The sequence below is a fragment of the Acomys minous genome (genome assembly GCF_964271855.1).
Source record: "Acomys minous genome assembly, chromosome: 8".
NCBI lineage: Eukaryota > Metazoa > Chordata > Mammalia > Rodentia > Muridae > Acomys > Acomys minous.
The window spans coordinates 30364531-30383965 of record NC_140489.1 but is presented as its reverse complement, the minus strand read 5'-3'; the positions used below and the strand labels follow the sequence as shown (position 1 = coordinate 30383965).

Genomic DNA, 19435 nt, shown 5'->3' with positions numbered 1-19435 from the left:
GTATTACCTCATTAAACAACCTGTTGCTGTTGGCGTCCTTGTCTGTCAGTCCCTCTAGGCCCACTGCAACCCTGTGTCCATTCTCACTAAACTGAAAGGCCTCTGATTGGAGATTAGGGGCCTTTAGGCCATTAGGGAATTCTCTGTTTCCTTCAAATTCGGGTGCTGGGCTTCCTGCACCTTTGCCTATGCAGCTGAGAGAACACAGGGAGCAGGAGAGACTCCCCAGCCCACCCCCTTCTTCCTAACCTCGGGCCTAGGAAATCACATGGCCCGCGCATAGGCTTAGCTCCAGCGAGAACAGAAGCAGGAGGATGCAGGGGTTCTGGCTGTACCTTTTATTCAGCACCATGACATGAACAGCAAAAAAGGTCACATAGAGCACCAAAGGCAGCACTATGAGGCACAGGATTCGAGCAGTCAGGTGCTTCCCCACAGTGACCTGCAAGCAGAAGCCATGTCAGATAGTAGGCATATGAAATGTCACTATACTTACAGTATGAGTCACAATGGAAAGATTAATGGTGGAAACCCTAGGCCTTTCTATACTACCTTCCAATGTGTACACACACACACACACACACACACACACACACACACACACACACACACACACACACACACGGGCACTGCACGGGGGTAACATAGGCCAGATCTCTGCTGCCCTTCCAGGCACTGCACTCCATGACCACTTACAAGGTGAGGCTGTGGTTCAACAGTGGCCTCCAGCCTGCTGAACTCACTGAAGTTTCTCATATACTGAAGGCTCCCTATACTGTCTATGCCAGGCCCTTATCATATGTTGCTGGCTTTAACCTCAACTTCCTCATAGGTCTCCCTGGAGCACCTAAGCTTACGCCAGTGCCCCCTGTCTTCTGTCAAAGCAGAACTGTAATAGGCCCTCTCTTCCTTTCTCCTCCTCTCCTACAGACTCCTCATGGGTTCTAGAGGGCAGGGATCACACTGTAGTCATCCACACATTCTCAACATTCTACACTTGGTAAATGGTGTCTATATATTTTCTGAATGGATAAACATGTTGGGAATTTAGTAGCTGAGCCTAGGGGCTTGCCTAACCCAAGCCTGAGTCATAGATGTCCCTCTTACTGCATAGATGTCCCTGTAATACCTGTAGGATGCTGTGAAAGTTATCATTCTGGGTTTTAAATTCCTCGTTTGTAAAATCAATGACCACCCACCACATAGGACTTTAATGAGATAATGAAGGCAATCATTTTGTACAGTGTCTAACACTAAATCAGCCCTTGACTGCTAATGTAGCAACAACAACAACAACAACAACAACAACCTAGCAGTGCTTAACTGACTTCCAAATACTGAAACCCTGGGTCAAGAAAAGAAATTGTGAATTTAGAAATTCAGAGTCATCCCATTCATTTGACCTAAGCTCTTGTGCCCTCGGTGGACTTGGCACAAATCCAGCTGGATAGACTCCTCTGGCTGGCTGGGTAACATAAAAGAAATTTAAGGGAGGTGGTGGGGGAGCAACAACAAAGAGAATTACAAGGTTGTTCCTCCATTTATACCACTGTAGCTCCTCAGCCAAGCCCACTCCCTGCAGTCCTGCTGTCTATAGAGAAAAGCTGTGTCTGTCCAGTCTGGCCATGGACCACAACACAGAGCACAGGGCAGTCACTCCCCCACCTATGACAGAAGCAGAGAAAGGCAGCTGGGGAGCAGCACTGTGGAACAAAGACATTCCCACAAGTGCTTGAGTTCTCACCAGTGAAAGACTGAGGTCTCCAAGCAGGTGCCAAAGGTCTGAAATGGTGTTCAATCCCACTTGCATGATGACAAACAGGCCAACAAACTTGACCCCTAAAGCACCAGCGAGACTAATACCAGTCAGGCTGAGCCAGAACCACCAGGGGGCAGAGAAGGGCCTGGAAACCAATAAGACAGCGTTCAGTTGGCAGCTAGAACCAAACTGGAAATCAAGAGCAGCAGTAGGACCGCACCTAGAAGAGCTATGCTGCACCCTAAGCCTCAAGGGTTCTCAAGCCCAGGGAACCATGGCATGGCTTCAGGGAGGTTGTACTCTGTGAAGGCCCTCAAACTAGGGTTCCATGCTGTTCCTGGCTAAGCATAGGGCCTCCTATATAAGGGTTTACTCTTCACTAGCACTAAGTCAGGTAGACATAAAGGGACTTAGCCTTTGTGTCACCTCTGGGCGTACAAAGCCAGCAGTTATTGAATGCGCATTACATATCAGGCACCATTCCAAGTATTGTACCCAATCCTTTGATTCTCCTCACCCCCGGTAACCCAGAGCTCATTGTCCTCTTTTTTACACATAAGGAAACTGAGGCACAGAGTCTAAGCAATGTAGCTTTCAATTGAGGACGCACAGCTCAAGCCAGTCAAGCAGCTGCCATGTTGATGCTCCTTATGGGCTTATGTACTAGCAGCACCCAGTACACCACAGCCGCTTTTCTGAGGATCTGGCACTTCCCCTGACAGAATGACTAGTTCAAAGCCAGCATCTCTGTTCCTCTGCCCTTCTGTCCTGGCATGGTACCTGGCACAAAATATGTATTCACAAAATGAAAGATTGGTCTGGAGATGTAGCTCAGTAGTGGAGGCTTACCAAACATGAGGGCTTGACTCAATACCACTGAAAGAAAGAAAAAAAAGGAAGAAAGGAAGGAAGGAAGGAAGGTAGGTAGAAATCGATGTGGAAGAAGCAGAAGATAACACAAAACCGAGAAGGGAGTCACTGGCTAGGGAGAGAGAGTGGACTAGCTTTTTTTTGTTTTTTGTTTTTTGTTTTTTTAAGATTTATTTATTATTATGTATACAATGCTCTGCCTGCATATACACCCACAGGCCAGAAGAGGGCATCATATCACATTATAGAAGGTTATAAGCCACCATGTGGTTGCTGGGAATTGAACTTATGGAAGAGCAGTCAGTGCTCTTAACCACTGAGCCCCCAGACTAGCCTTTTGTAGGTTAAGAATACATTGCTTTCTAGGACAGCCTAGGATATACCAGCTCTTTTGAACTTTAAACACAGTATATTGAATACACACAACGACCTATTTATTCTACTCCCTCAGAGGCAGGAGAAAGATCCAGAAAAACAGAAGATTTCTGGAGGTAGACCAAAATCCAGACTAGCTTTAGAACTGAACTGAGCAGGGCTAGGGGGTTTCTTTTGGCTTGTGTGGAAATTTCATATTAGGTCAGCATTGGATACAAGCCTTGAGGCAGGGAGACAGGTAGGTTGAGGGAGCATCTAGCCTGGTGTCTTCCCCTCCAGGATGGAAGGCGTGAAGGATGCAATGTCCCAGAGCTCCTTGGAAGAGCACTGGTGCTGGGGGCAACTTGTATAGGGTAGTGAGTAGGCAGCCTCGGGACTCCTTCAGAATACCCACAAGCTTCTATCAAGTGCATACCAGCTTTAACATCAAAACACCTCTTGACAATTGACAATTTCTCAGCCTTGTGAAAAGCAAAACTAAAAGCATCTACTGGAAAAAACATTTTAAAATTTATTTTTCATTATCTAAAAGTAAAAAGAAAGAAAGAAAGAAAGAAATGAAAAGTGTAAAGTATGCTCCTTTTAAACTCAGTTTGAATGCAAGTCCTGTAGCTCTGTACCTGGCCTGGCCACAGTCAAACTTCTAGGGCCGCCATGGCTTCTGATCCCCACCCCAATGCCACCTGAGACGGTATTTCTGACCTGTCAGCGCAGGAGTTGTACTTGACCATGCTCAGCACGGCAGCCATGATGAAGAACATCAGGATGGGGTCAAGGAGGATGTACTGGGACAGAGTCAGGCATCCTGTGTCTGAAAAACATGAGCTTGCTGATCAAATGCAGAGTGATGAGAGAGATCTCTGAAAACCAAAATCACTCTAACAGCATGAAACAGTCTGGTAGTCTTGACTAGGTGGCCATGGATCATCACCAGATTATCAGCAAGGATAAGGACTCAGCTTGGGGCACATTATCATTATTGTGCATATCATCAGTAGTGGAGCCCAGTGATAAGAAGCAGACCTATGCTACCGATAGAGTTTGGACTGGGATAGATGCTACCTTAATCCTAAAGGGGCCGTGTCATTCACTCAGAGCAGCCGAGGCCATTTCTTCATTTCTACCATCAAAAAGAATCCAAAGCTGATACAGTTGCAAACTACAAATATATAGGAGAGTCTTATTTTATATGATCTCCCTCCATTACACACAACGGAAATAGTTTAAATGTTAAACGAAAAGTAGTATGCTTTATTGCAGACTTAATAATATACTGGCTTATTTGTCTGCCCTTCTGTGGGTATATTTCATGAGAATAGCATCTCATCAGTGTATTTTCTGAGGCCTCACAAGGTGACCTGGTCTAGGATAGGTGCCTAGGGAAAAGGTATTGAATAGAAAATGAAGGTATTATGAATAACTGAAGAGAAGAAATTAGATACAAGGGGAAAGGCCCCTAGTTCACGACAGGGAACCCTATAGCACTGTCATATATCCATCAACATAAAACAACCTATCTGTCTCAACAAGGCCCTAAAATACCCACCTAAATTGGTCTGGATTTCTTTGCATGTCAAGTACCACAAGGTCACGAATTTGTTTTCAGAAGAATACAGCTAGCGACAGGACTAATTGCTGCAGTCAGCCCTTGTTTATCCACGTGAGGCGCCAGAGAGAATACGTAAGCTCTCTTGCTATCCCTGCTTCACAGCTACTTCTGGGCATGTGCTCTGCCTTTCCATCAGTTGTAATAAACTTAGGAAATGAAAGCTAAATGGAACATTAACCCATGAGAAGCAAAATTACCCATTAATTATAGATACTTACAAACATGCAAATATAGATAACTTAAAGAGACCTATGTTTAGGACTACCCATGCCTCATGGAAAGAATACAAAAGGACTGGGGAGACACGCTCACAAGCATGAAGACTGGAGGTCGGATTCCCCAGAACCCACAAAAAGCCGGGCAGGCATGGCGCCCACGTGTCATCCCAGCACATAGGAGCTAGAGACAGGGGATCCTCAGGGAAAAGTGGTTAACAAGACTCACTGGAGTTGGTAACCTCTGCTTGTGCTCCAATAAAAAGTCGAGAGCAACTGAGGAAGATCACTGTCAACTTCACGCTACACCCACATGCACGTGCACTACTACTGCTGCTACTACTACTACTACTATTATTATTTAAGCGATACTAGTAGCAATATGTCTTACCCAATCATAAAGTTAATTAAGAACTGGACGTACCGATGTGACACTCAAATGTATTGATTTCCAACCACCCACATGGTGTGGCAGTCCATTTCCCAAAACCCATGGGATAAGACAACTTACCAAAGGTAAGAAGGGCAGCGGTGAGCAGTGCTGCGGGGAAGGACTTGGACAGGTCCAGCACAGTGAGGTAGGCGAAGGGGATCAGCCAGGAACCCAGGAAAGCACAGAACTGTGGGAGGAAGAGCTGTCATATCAGCAGCTGACCCGCTATATTAAGGTCTGAGGCGGAGGACCCTGACAAAGGCATGGTCTAGGTGACTTGAAATCACATCGAGTGTAACAGGGTAGGTCACAGTGAAGAATCACAGGAAGTGGTGGGTACACCTCTCAGAATCTTGACCCATGCACCAGCTAGAAATCAGTGCCATTATAGGAAGGAGCAGGGCTGCCCACCACTGCCAGCTGTCTCCTCTCTCAGCCCCCATCAGTGCAAGAGGAAAAGCTGGAGCTCCTACCTCACAGGCTCAGGCTGAGGAGTAATTACCTGACCAACATTAGTGTCTACCATAACACCATGGGTATAAGCTGAGGTAGATGTCTTTAAGGCATCTTAATATTTTTGAGATTTCTACTGTTATTCTTATAATATTTCCCCTAGTTCTTTGCTTTGGGGATACCAGGAGCTACCCTGAATCTACAGGGTGCATTTTTATTTGGGAAAGATAACTACCTGTCACTTCAAGAGTTAGAGGATTATTTGGGGTATTGATTCTCCTTTTTTCCTCCTCCAACAGCCTTCTTCCATCTCCTTAGCCTACCCATCAGCAGTAAACAGACAAGCCCAGGGTAATAGGAAATTCTTCCCTTTGGGTCATCACTTTTGCAAGAAGTAATGCGCCCTAGTGAGAAGAGACTGGATGAAACTGAGTGCCCTTTTCAAGTTGCACAGCAAGTCCATGGTGAGTATTATGTATAGTCTGTTGTATTCAAGGGTCATTAGGGTGAAAACATTTCTTGAGGGATCTGGGTGGTGACACAGGCCTTTAATGCTAAGCACTTGAGAGATAAAGGCAGGCAGATCTGTGAGTTTAAAGCCAGCCTGATCTACATAGTGAGAACCTGTCTCAAAAAAGAAAAAAAAATCACTTGAGAGTATGAGATGAGGGGCAGGGCGCTCACTCCCTGACTCATTATGGCATGCAGGACTGTACAGACCATCTGCTGATTAGCCCCCGGAAGCAAGCAAGCCATCTAATCTGACTTGTAAAAGCAAACTGGTCTAAGAACCCCAAGCTGAAGGCTCATTAGGTTGATCCCAGGGAGTGGGGTGTTTAGGTTCTGCCAGGTTCCATTAAGCTGATGCTGGGAATCAGGGAACAGAGGGGCTGGAACAGGCGTGCAGCCTCCCTGAGCATTGGATTCTAAGGGCCTTACTTCCTTTGTTTGTGAGGAATGAAGTAGGACTCTGGAGATAGTGTGGAGATGCCCTAATCTGAAGGAAAGGCTGGCAGAAGCACTGCAACCCGTGCACGGGCTGACAGGCTGCAGTGAGCTCGGTCCTCACCAACCTCCATGCTAGCTATGGCCTCCCCTTCTTCCCTTCCTTCCTAGCTCTCTTCCAGACATCTACTTTAGGGGTGGGTAAATCATTTTTCTCTCCCCAGTCCCCAGAAGTCCCTTCATCTACACTTGCTGCTTCCAGCTAGAACATCTCTGCATGGGTGTGGCCCCAGGGTTAGCAAGCCAATGAAAGCAGGGAGCCTTACTCCTCGCATTCCCATGTAGCTATGGTGCTCGTATCTGTCCCCGGGCTTCTGGAACAAAAAGGTACCATCGTATCCACTCAGGTAGCCAGCAAGACCGATCAGCATCTGAGGAGAGAGGAATCAACAAAAAGATGAAATGTTTGGAACAACCGATCCCTCTGTCTCCTGTTCTCTCCAGCTGCACGCACAGCCTTCAGTTTCCCTTGGCAACAGGCCATAGAAGTGCCAGTGTGACGTTTTGTCCTACAGCTGCTGCTGCTGCTGCATAAAGAATCTTTTGTCTAAAGAGTATATTGCTTGAAACAAACTCTCTCTTGTGCCACAGCTAAGTTCTTAGGAACAGTGCAGACTGAACATTTAGGGAGAAAACACTCCATAATTTGAAGTGCAGGGTCAGTGAGGGGCTCTCACATGCAGCTTCCTTTCTTTCTTCTATTATGAAATGAAACATGACAGCTCTCAGGGGAAGGTCCTAGGCAGACTCTAACTCTTGGGAGACTGGCTTTCTACTGAAAGGAAATGAGGCTCCAAATCACAACTAAGGGGAGGAGAGTGGCCAAGGAGCTAGCTAGGGATAAGGGACAGTAATGACAAAGAGAATGCAAAGACAGAGGCATTTCCCCAGAGAGAGAGAGAGGGGGAGAAGGAGAAGAAGAGGGAGAGGGAGAAGAAGAGGGAGAGGGATTCCCCTTCTGCAATACAGATTGGTCCAAACACACTGCTTGTCTCTGTTGTTAAAAAGACAACAGGAAAAAGCATGGTTTTTCTACCCTTTCCTGGTCTCAGAACTAAATGGGCTACATGTCCTACCTCTCTATACGCCCTCCCCCCTCCGTGTAGGAATCGTGTCCCCAGACCCTAGCCTAAGCACTCATGCTTCCTTGGGCCAACATGACACAGACTGCTATCCTCAACTCCCCCTACCTAGGCCTTTACCCCAAGATCTGAAGATCTGAGTCTTCAGTTAGGAAGAAAGGCTTTTGTAAATACTAATACCAATCCATTTGTCTTCTCAGAGGAAGTTGTTAAGAGTAAAATTTTAAGTGGTAGAAATTCTAACAAAAAATGTTAGAACAGGTCAATATGTGTATTAATAATTGAGAAAGGAAAAGTTAACTTTTTAGAGTTTAAGCTTCTATAAGGTATATTTCTTTTATGTAGTATTTTATACTTCCATTTTCTTTTACAAAATTGAGAAAAAGTTTGCATAACATAAAATTAATGATTTTAAAAGTGGTTTTAAAATATCTACAAGGTTGTACACTCATCACTACTATGTCACTCTAGAACACTGTATCATCCTGAGAAGAAAACGCCTCGTCTCAGAACATCAGTCTTCTAGATGGGTGAATAATAGTCCAATGTAAGAATAGTCCACATTTGTTTGTCTATCCATCAGCTGATAGGATGCTCTTCTCCATTTCTGAGCCCAGAGAACTCTAAGAACACTAATGTTTTTCTATAAAGTAGAATTCTGTGGAAATTATGAAGTCTAAGAACTGAGTCCAACCCTAACACTTCACCTCAGTTCTTAGAAGCCATCTGCCCAGGTAAGACATTGTCAAGTATCACACTGCTTACCTTTCCCAGAGGTGGGTGTACATCAAAGAAAAAGGTGCGGTTAATATAGTAACTTCCCATTTTTCCAAAGTGAGTCTCATCCCAACTAAAGAAAAAAAAATAAAGTTTGAATAAACCATAGTTAAAGTTACAATTAAAACCAAAGGTCATGAGTTACAAGCATGTAATATGCAAGATGGCTTAAAAACAAGATTTTTGGCATAGTGGTTTGAGAAAAAGCTTTTAAGCTGGCTATCAGCCTAGATTTCTATAATGAAAAAGGATAACAAATATTTACCCACTGGTTACCATAACTTAGGTTAAATTTATTCTTCTTCTATATCTTGAGTTCCTATCAATTTGTTTGAAGCAGCAGAATTTTTCCTATAACATGAAAAGGTTTCTGTAAAGCCATTTTTCCCAGTCCAGTAACTTCTCACTCTGAGACCCTTTGCTCTTAGAATGCACATCGCTGCACTGGCAGGCTACTGGCAGGAACTTTAATGCAAGATTATTCCAGCAGAGCCAGAGCTGCCCATCAGCCCGCTGACTCTGATCTGACTGATCTGTAATGATGACCAGCTGTCTACAAAAGCCAAAATTCCTCACTACAAGCATTTCTAAGCCCCATGCCTATCCCATGGTATTCTGCAAGTACATATGTGAATCTAGTACTTAACTTTCCAACTCAACGTAAAGTCCTGTTCTGCCATACAACCACATTGGCCTTTTCAAGCATGAAGGGTTTACAAGGCAGCTACACCATCCAGGAGAGCCGGGTTGTTTAATATTTTCTTTCTGTAGCTCAAAAGAAAGGTTGCTCTCTAGTGACCATGCCCAGGTCAGCTTCCACAAACAGTCACCACTTCCCCACCACAGATGCATGCTTTCCCAAAGATTCTTCACGTCTTTTCATTATTTTAAATTCACTGGGCCTGGTAGATGGGCAGGAGACTAAAGCTACTGCTTCTGCCATGGATACAATGAGGTACTAACAGAAACACAGTGATGTTAAAGAGAGAATTTACTTCAGGGTAGAGTAAACAAAACAGACCACAGAGAAGAGCCACTTTCGGCTCCATCAGCTACTAATGTCGTGACAGAAAACACCTTGCTCTTCATGCCCCTCCCAGCAAGCTGTTAAATGTTCTACTCAGATACCACATGGAAAGGAACCTTGTAGACTTAGAAATTCTATCACAGGTGTGGACACTGAACTTCCCCAACATTTTCTGTTAGTCTTGAAGTCTATTGGAAACAGAACAACAAGGGACATGCAATTTTTACATCAAAAGTTTCAGATGAAATCAGTAGTAACATACACATTCCTTCTTGAGTTTTACTACTTGTGTCAGGAAAGGCAGTTCTCTACAGCTCTCTCAGGCTCCTACAGCCGTGAAGAGTATGCCAAGAGCGTAAGGGCCTGACTCCTCTGTACTCAGGCCTTGCTGTGCCATGAGCAACAGATTTTGTCATTGATTTGGGACTTTCTCTTCTACTGGCACCCATAAAACAGGAACAGGTTAAATTCTTAGTTTGCAAACAAGCCAAAACACATCCGAGACCCTGTCAATGTGAGCAAGCATAGGTTGCTGACATACCTGGCTTTCTGAACAAGAAGAGACGAGGGCCCTCAGAACTAGTTAGATACAAATACAAAAGAAGACGTCCTGCTGCTACGTGTTCTTACCCAAGTGAAGCAGTGGGCAACAAGAGTAGCAATTTTCTCCTCTGTTCTACTTACTAAGCTTAATGAAGAAATGGGCAGCAGTAAAGACTATTCTGCTAGTCCTTCCTTTATTCCCCAACCCCTGCACTGTTGGGAGATGAAACCCTGGCCTGATGCACACCAAACAAGTGCTCTACCATTAATCTATACTCCCTGCCCATCAGTACCCTGCTGTTCAACACTGCCGGCTCACTAAAGTGAAAACACGCTTGTTAGAAGTTAGATGTGAAATGCCCCTCCTAGGCTCATGTGTTTGAAAAGCTGGTGGTGGTGTTTGGGAGACTATGAAAATTGGAATGTGGGGCATAGCTGGTCCCTTTGCCATCAGTTTCTGGGTTTGGTTTAGTGCTCTGTTCCCTGGCCCCCTGTGAGGAGCTTTATCTCAGCTTCCTATCACCACAGAGTGAGCCACTCCAGTCACCATGATGGACTGTGTGAAATAAATCTCTCTTCCCTGAAGGTGCTCCTGTCAGGCATTTGGTCACTGCATTGAAAAAAGTTAATTAAATTGGGTATGATGGTGCACACCTGTGACCCCAGGCCCAGCGAAGCAGAGGCAGACAGATCTCTGTGACTCTGAGGCCAGCCTGGTCTATAAAGCAAGTCCAGGATAGCCAAGAATGCACAGAGAAACCCTGTCTTAAAAAAAAAGAAAAGAAAAGAAAAGAAAGAAAGAGCAAAAACGAAAACAAACAAACAAAACACACATTGTTAAGGTCAACACTCAAAAGGCTAAGACAGGAGGATGGCTAAAAAGTTTGAGGACTATCTGGTCTGCCTACCAAGACCTTGTCTCAAAAAACCAAACAAAACCAACCAAACAAAAGCCACTGAAAGATCCTTGGGTAAACTGTGTACACAGGTTAAAAAAAAAAAAAAGCACATGTGCCTTGTTTACTGGCTGGAAGCCCCGAATGCCCTGGTGACTCCCTCTCCATCGTTATCCTCAGTTGCTTTAAAGAGGAAGGTCACATGTCCCCAAGCAGACTGGGGACCGTACACATTCATCTTAGTATGTTAGAGAACTCCACGGAGGGAAGGGACTCAAACTCAGAGCCCTCTTGCATAGCGGCCCCTGTCTCCTCTGCCCAGACCCAAGGTGGGCAGGGAAGGGAATACAGGGATGACAAAAGCACTAAGGGCTGCAGTATGTACGGGGCTAAAGACAAAGAGCCTCTAAGCCCAAGGGCTCACCGGACAGAGGGAAGACCTGGGGAGGGAGTGGTGCGAAGTGAGACAGGAGGTAAACAGGAAGTTTTCTGACTCTCTAGTCAGTACTTCCCACCCCCCATAAAATGACTCTGATGGTACCAGATATAGTAAACTCATTAATTCAAGGAGGAAAAGAGGCCAAATTTAACTGATAGGGTCTAAGCCAAGTTCTCAGTAGTTAAAGTGACCTTGTGGGTAGGAATAATGGGGCCATTTCAGTGTGCTATTTTTGTGTACCCCTGCTCAATGTATAGCTTGTATTGATCTCAAAAAATATCAAGCAGGGCAGTGGTGGTGCATGCTTGTAATCTCAGCACTTTACCATAGGCAGAAGCAGGTGGATCTCTGTGAATTTGAGGTTATCCTGGTCTACAAAGCAAGTTCCAAGACAGCCAGGGCTACACAGAGAAGCCCTGTATCTAAAAACCAGGAATAAAAAGAAAATAAAAAATATGAAAGAAGATTATGCTATTCAAGAACTGCTGTGTGCAGAGAGGTAGCCCCGTTCCCTCCTCGTGGTCCAAGAGAAATAAATCTCCGAAAAGGAAAGGGAATTCAGCTTTAAAGACTTAATGGCAGAGCTAGGGAGATGGCAGAGTTTTGTAAGCACAAGGACTGAGTGTGGATTCCAAGCAACCATGTAAAAAACTAGGTGTGGTAGAGTGTCCACTATCCCAGCACTGAGTATGTAAAACAAGAGGATTCCTGGACCCCACTAGCCAGCCAGCTCCAGATTCAGAGAGAGCCCCTCTCCTAAAAAATGATGTAGAGACAAAGACATTCGGTATCAACCTCTATATGCAACACACACACACACACACACACACACACGTACACAGGCAAACATACATCCATTAAGGACTGCTAGAATACTAAGAAGCTCGTCACCAGAATAACAGTGCCACCTGCTGAACACAGGTACTAAGTACACACTTTTAAAAGCCAGTTATTAACCTCTTGTTAAAAGAGTGCCTTGGGGCTGGAGAGATGGCTCAGTGGTTTAGAGCACTGCCTGCTCTTCCAGAGGTCCTGAGTTCAATTCCCAGCAACCACATGGTGGCTCACAACCATCTATAATGTGATCTGATGCCCTCTTCTGCAGATAAAGTGCTCATATACAATAAATAACAAATAAATAAATCTTTAAAAAATAAATAAATAGAAGAGTGCCTTGCTCACAAAAGCCTCAGGGCTCTCTGGCCGTCCAGTTCCATCTTGGAATAGGTTATCACAGACTTTATAAGTAACAAAAGGAGGCTCAACAGGGTGTAGTCAAGGAGACAGTCAGCCTGGCCCAGGAGGCTTCTCATTCTACATAAAGCAGCAGGTGCTCCCTTTGGGAGAAACTATTTCCTGTTCCACTCCCTGGGGCACACCCACTAGCTCAGTGGGGCCCATGACCCACGGAGGTTCCTTACAATGCCAGTACCTGGTTCTCTGAGGGTTAAGCTAAGCAAAAAGCTGTTGCTACTCACAGGGTAGCAGAAGCCATTTTGCCCTACAGAACACTGTGCTGGATAGTTTTATGTTAACTGGACACAAGCTAAAGTCATCTGAGAGGGAACCTCAACCAAGAAAATGCTTCCCCTGCCTCTAGAGGCCTTGCAGGTGTGACTACTGTGTCACATGTGTGTCAGGGGGTGGCAGAAGGGAAAGAGGCTATGTCTATGCTCAGTGTTCTGACCTATGAACATCTGAATGATTAGTAGCCTAACACTCCCTGAAAAAAAAAAAGCGAGGAGCAAGCAGGAGACTAGAAGAACCCCACCTGGGGACCATGGTCCCAGGCAGGAGTGAGGCCAATACAGACAACCTTCACACGGGAGCAAGCCCAGACAGCCAGACTGGTAAGACTGGCACATGGGGCCCAGACACGGAGCAAGCCTGAGATGACCACCAGCCTGGCGCCCCATAGACCTGGAGGGGAGGATCATGCCCAAAATGACCCCTGGCCAGCACCATAATTCATGAGCAGGACATAGCACTCCCAAGACCAGTCAGTCCTGAGATGACCCTAGATACCCAGAGGCCTGGATGCCACTAAGAGGAGCAAGTAAGTGATGGAGAAGTGAAAGAGGAAGAGAAACAGAAGGACGTGGGCACCATGAGGAAAGGCAGATCTGGAGACTCGAGGGTAGTGAGGAACAGCCTGATGTGAGTAGCCAGTGCTGCCACCTGGGACCATGGTGGGGTCTCAGCCTGTGCTGCCACTGGGGACATGTTGATTTCCAAGGGTTTTGCAGAACTGGCCCCATCCCTCACCTGGGCATTATGGGAGAGCTGGCCTTGGAGGCATGAGAGAGGGAGAGCTGACTCCATCCTAGCCAGTTGTAGCACTAGGGAGAACAAACCTACACATTGCAGGAGTTGTGAGCCTGCACCAAGGATATGAGCATGGGAGAGCTGTCCCTACCATTCATCTGCCATGCAGTGGCACAGACAAGGGAGAGATACCCTCCTCCCTGCTTGCCCCTCACCACCTGTGACAAATGGTGGTGACATGGGCGAGGGAGAGATGCAACCCCCCCCCCCCGCCCCCCGCAACCCCTTACTACCTACAGCAGGCAGATCTGGCCTCAAGGCCATCAGATAGAAGAGCAGGCCCTGTACCCTACTTGGGCAGCAAACTAGGACTGACCCTGGATGTGGGGGTTTAGGTGAGGCAGCCTGAGGGTGTGAGCATGGGACAGCCAGCCTGTCTCTTGTCTGCTGAGTGGTGTCAGCAAGGGAGGGCCCCTTGCCCTCGTCACCAGCAGTGGGCAGGAGAGCTGGCCCTGTTCAGCACCTGCTGCGGCACTCAGGAAAAGAGACCCTATACCTCACCTGACAGCACAGTAGGGCTGGCTCTGGATGTTGGGGTTAGGGGTGAGCTGGACCAAGGGTGTGAAAGCCAGCATGATATGACCAGCTCAGATATCTCCCAGTCCCAGACCCATTGATGAATTGCTGAAGTGCATGAAGGGGCCAGTCCCACAGATCCAAAACTACAGGATCTCCATGACTGGGCAACAACAGGACATCAGAGAGGAGGACCAGTGAGGATCCAGGAGTGATAAAGTAATAGAAACCAGAGGCCTCATACCAGACCAACGAATCATTGCCATGAACATTTGCAAGCAAAGATGAGTGGACAAAAGGGTATACTGTGGGATACACTATGACACACTACAGCTTCCACAATGCTGGGGGTTGGTCTGGTGCTCTGTGTATTCACATGATAAATTCTGACCCCCAAGATCTGGTTGCAGTCAAGTGCATTCTCTTTGCTGTGTAAATTTTGCTTCCCAATTATCTCTGATTGGTTAATTAAAAAGGCTGGACAGCCTGTAACTGGGCAGAAAAGAAGTAGGCAGGTCTTCAGTTCCAGGCTTAAGGGTCTTAGACAGGGACCATGAGGCTAGGGAGAGGAAGAAGAAAGGGGGAAGGAAGATGGAGAGAAAGACGTGGCCTTAGGGAGCAGATCCAGCCCAGACAGTACCAAGATTGGCAGGTAATTATTTGGGAGCCAGCTGGGTCTTAGAAAAGCCCTCTAGAATTAATAAACATTCTACAACACCACAACAAGATTTTTTCCCCTCTGTTGTGGGGTAGGTTGCAAGGGTAGAGGGCAGGTACAAGGGGAGGGGAAGATGAGTGGGTTTGGGGTGCATGATGTGAAATTCACAAAGAACCAATAAAAAGTTAAAAATAAAATAAAATAAAATGCTTCCATAAGATCAGGTTGTAGGTAAGATTGTAGGATATTTCTTCATTAGCGATTAATAGGAGAAGGCCCAGCCCACTGTGAGTGGTGCCACCCCTGGGCTGGTGATTCTGGCTTCTATAAGAAAGGAGGCTGAGAAAGCCCTGAGAAGCAAGCCAGTAAGCAGCACCCCTCCATGGGTGAGCTGGGCATCAGCTCCTGCCTGGAAGTTCCTGCACTGTTTGAGTTCCTACTCTGATTTCCTTTGATAATGAACAGTGATATGGAAGTGTAAGCCACATAAATCCTTTGCACTCCAAGCTGGTTTAGTCATTTTATCACAGCAACAGTAACCCTAAGACAACAACTCTGGCTTGCTGACTGCAATCAGAGTTGAAGAGTACGACATACTCTTCACTTTGCTATCTGAGTCGGGTTCAGGGCCTGCTCTTTTATCTGATGGCCTTGAGGCAAAATCTGCCTGTTGTAGGTGGTAAAGGTTTACAGGGTGCAGGGGGGGATCTCTCCCTCACCCATGTCACCACCACTTGTCACAGGTGGTGAGGGACTCTGAGAGGCTCAAGATGCTCTCAGGAAGATGGAAACTGTCTGCCCACAGATGGAGCAGTCTGGATTACGCAGGAAGATACCCATCATACAGGATACGTACTCTGATATGACTAGCTAGACTCGAGTTCCTAATCAAGCCTACACTGTCCTGCCCACCTTGTATTGCTCCAAGTGTGGAAACACATGTGGTATCATGGGCTGACTGGGCACAAAATTTAAAGGGCCATAGGTCTCTGAAGCAGAAGCCATCATGGTATACCAGACTCCTGCCAAAAGCTGGCCTGCTCGCTTTGAGTAGTAAGAAAACTACATTGCACAGGGCACTGACAGCTGCTCCTAAGAAATCAGACACATCAGGACTCTGTTCCCCAGCTGACGTTTCTCAACAGTACCTCACTGCTGCCATTACCTTCTCAGGTTACAGAAAGGTTGTAGCTTTGGCTCAGTGACTCAGGATAAACCATTGTGGTCAGCACACACCTTTAATCCCAGGACTAGGGAGGCAAAGGCAGGAGGATTGCTGTGAGTTTGAGGCCAGCCTGGTCTACAAAGCGAGTCTAGGGCAGCCAAGGCTACACAGAGAAACCCTGTCTGGGAAAACTGAAAGAAAGAAAGAAAGAAAGAAAGAAAGAAAGAAAGAAAGAGAGAGAAAGAAACCATTGTGGTCCTTACAACTAATTCCATTTTGTCAGCTTTCCAAGCCATCTAGTCTGACAGTGATACAATTTTTGTCACAATGGTCATCTAACAGTCAAGGTAATAAACAGTCCATACTCACATCATCCACAGGCAACTGATAATGTCAAGCATTGGACAGTTTCCTCAGAAGGATTTATTTCTGACTCTACCTCCATCACCTTCTCCTGGTCAACACACTTGAGAAAAGCAGTCTGGTCCTAATGTAGTCATCCCCTCCATCCCCACCCACCTCCCAAAAATTCATTTCCTCTTGACTACCAACTGGGTAATGATCAGGAAAAAAGAGTAGAGCTACTTAGGAAAACTCAGTTTTCCATGACCATGGTATGTCTTTCTTCTTACAGACGCAGAGAAGGTGACTATACTCAAAGTTAATTCTAGCTTGTCTCTTGCCTTGCTGGAGTCAAATGGCCTACAGGATAAACACAAAGACACTTGACTGAGTACAAGTCTCCACACAATGCCTGCCTGTGTCAGAAAGAAGATATAATAGTTCTCTGGGAGTTTTCTACGGTGCCCATTGCAGGGGGGAGTGTAGCTATAAACAGGGTACAATGGGAGAAAAGGCGAATAGACACTGGCATGGGACACACGGGCAGAGCTGTAGGAAGCAACAACCCTGAGGAAGAAGAACATTAGAGCTCTGGAGATACACAGTGAATGGAAACATCAGTCCTCTCTTTGTCCCCTAAGTCTAACCCCAAAGCCGGGCAAGATTCAGATGGGCCCCCAGGGTAAATGGCAGCTGACTTATGTGGTAACTTATGTTAGTGGTCATGCAACGGAAACACTCATGCGGATGGACATGCATAGTCGTCAGCTACCCTGATGTGGCTGATGGCATCAGCACCAACTCCTCCAAAAAGCAGCTCCCTGGTATGTGTGCTAATGCCCAGAAAACACAACTTCCTGTTTATCTACTGATACTCCATAAAGTCCCTTATACCCCTCTCTAAAGTACTAGGAACCTTAGTTATGACCGTACAGTCACTGAGGCTTCAATACTGAATAACACTGCCTAGGGGGCTTAACCAAACCTGCATCTCTTCAGGTAATATGTTGGTATATAAGGAATGGGTCACAGATTATCTCTCCATGAGACATGGGAGGTGCACTGTTTTAATGAAGCATTGTAATTATTGGCAATGATACCAAAGATCATTTAGATACCAAAATCTAAACTGCTATGCCGCAAGTCATAATAGTAGACTGTCCTTAGACTATACTCATGCTGTCTCAAATAAGACTTGCTGGTCCCTCACCAGGACTTACTCACAGGAGGCTGAATCTAGGACCCTGAGGTACACAGCTGAAGTAGGTAAACAGCAAAGGCTGGCATCAGCCTGCTGCTGGGCGTCCCACTGACGGTAGCCATAAGAGACAAACTGAACAGATTTGGTCTCTGCCTCTATCAATCATACTAATCAGAGTAACTAATAGCGTTGTATACTAACAACTCTGCTAGAAGCCAAGGCAGGGCATGACTGACGGCTAAGAAAGCCGGTTGGGAGAGGAGATCGATTCCCCCGTCAATGCCTTGTACATTCACAAATATGCCAAGAGTGTGCCCCTGACTGCTTTTGACCTGGGCCATTTCTTAGGGCTGTGCTTGCAACAAGCAAACCTGAGCAATATGGCAATGTTGCTTGGCCCATAGGCAACCCACTGCGGGTGCAGCTATCTCCATGAGCATGTTGTGTTGTCCAGTGGGACTTGACAGGGGCTGGGGAAACCCAACTCTAATGATGCTGACATTCATTCTGCTTCCTGCGAGAAAGTCCTTTGATTGGAGTCTAACCGGGTAGTTATATTCCCCGGCAGTCATGAAACACAGCTATCTGTTGATTTCCAAGAAGAGTGGCCCTCCTGTGAGTGTGTTCGCTTGTTTGCTTTTTGGTCAATAAGTTCCACCTGTGACACTTTCTACACTAAATTTCTGTTTGGTGATAAAACATTCCTTCCAGTTAAAGAAGGAATGGCCATAGCAAATGGAATTTAACCAAGTCTCAACCCTGCATCTGTATCATACAAAATAAAACCTAAAAAAATAATTCTCACAGGACAACACCAGACATGTTGCCCAGAATCTGTCCTTACTCTATAGGCTTAAAGTCCCTTAGGATTTTTTTCTTTGAAAATCAGGTTTCAAATTATGTATTAGGAATTTACTTTTTTCTTGTGAAATTTCAATGCAGCGCTGAATGTCACCCTTTGACAGCCAGGTAGCCTAGAAAACATGAGAACCGCTCTTGCAAAACCTGAGCCTCACTAGCCGTGATCAGAGCACCTATTCTTCTCAGAGATTGGACCTACAGGGAAGTGCTGTCACTTCCCTTCGTACCCCACGCTCCCCAAAAAAGGAAAAACAAAACAAAACGAGTTTCTCCACCATCACGGACCCGTCGCGCCTCCGGTGAATCCCGCCCCCTTCGTGCCCTCAGGCCAATCAGAGGGTAGCGTCCCTCCTTCTCGGTTGCCATGGTGCCCGCCACTTACCAGATGTGCGCCGGCTGGTCCAGCCGGTGAAAGCGGGTGGCAAAGGACAGCAGCGTCACCACAGCCAGCGTGGCCCACCGGCCTGCCGCCTCGAAGCTCCGCGAGCTCCAAGCAGGCCGTTTAAGGCTCTGTGCTGCAACCTTGGGAACCACGTCCCGACCCACGACCCTGGCAGCCTGCGGCGCGCAGCGGCCCCTCCGCGGGCGTAGCTCGGAGCCCGCTAGGCCGCCGCCTATAGCCGGCGGCATCCTCCCCTTCCTAAGGATCACCCTCCGGACCAGAGGCGCGTTAGGTCTTGCCCGCTGCACCGTCAAGGAGTCATAGGAGGGCGTCTCGAGGTGCCCTGGGACTTGTAGTTCCCTCCTCTTGCCGCGGAGAGCCAGGCCTCGGGCTCTGGGCGGGGCGGGAAGTGTAGTGGCCGCCCGGGCCGCTAAGAAGCGGCCTGAGGCGTAGAGCATTGCGGGAGGCGGAGGGACGCTAAGGACAGAGAGACCCGGGACGG

The 19435-nt window shown here is 46.6% G+C and overlaps 1 protein-coding gene across 2 annotated transcripts in view; it reads right to left on the bottom strand.

Annotated features, from left to right (window-relative positions):
- POMT2 (protein O-mannosyltransferase 2) overlaps positions 1 to 19401 on the bottom strand; it is a 42394-nt gene extending 22993 nt beyond the window's left edge. For both annotated transcript variants that reach the window (XM_084793196.1, XM_084793197.1), the window contains exons 1-7: positions 18934 to 19401; positions 8567 to 8651; positions 6986 to 7090; positions 5340 to 5448; positions 3707 to 3815; positions 1745 to 1904; positions 336 to 442 (exon numbers count right to left, since the gene is read on the bottom strand). In XM_084793196.1, coding sequence (XP_084649322.1) covers positions 336 to 442; positions 1745 to 1904; positions 3707 to 3815; positions 5340 to 5448; positions 6986 to 7090; positions 8567 to 8651; positions 18934 to 19391 — 1133 coding nt within the window. In that variant the 5' untranslated portion in view covers positions 19392 to 19401. The remainder of the gene's footprint in view (positions 1 to 335; positions 443 to 1744; positions 1905 to 3706; positions 3816 to 5339; positions 5449 to 6985; positions 7091 to 8566; positions 8652 to 18933) is intronic.
- Positions 19402 to 19435: the final 34 nt, after the last annotated feature.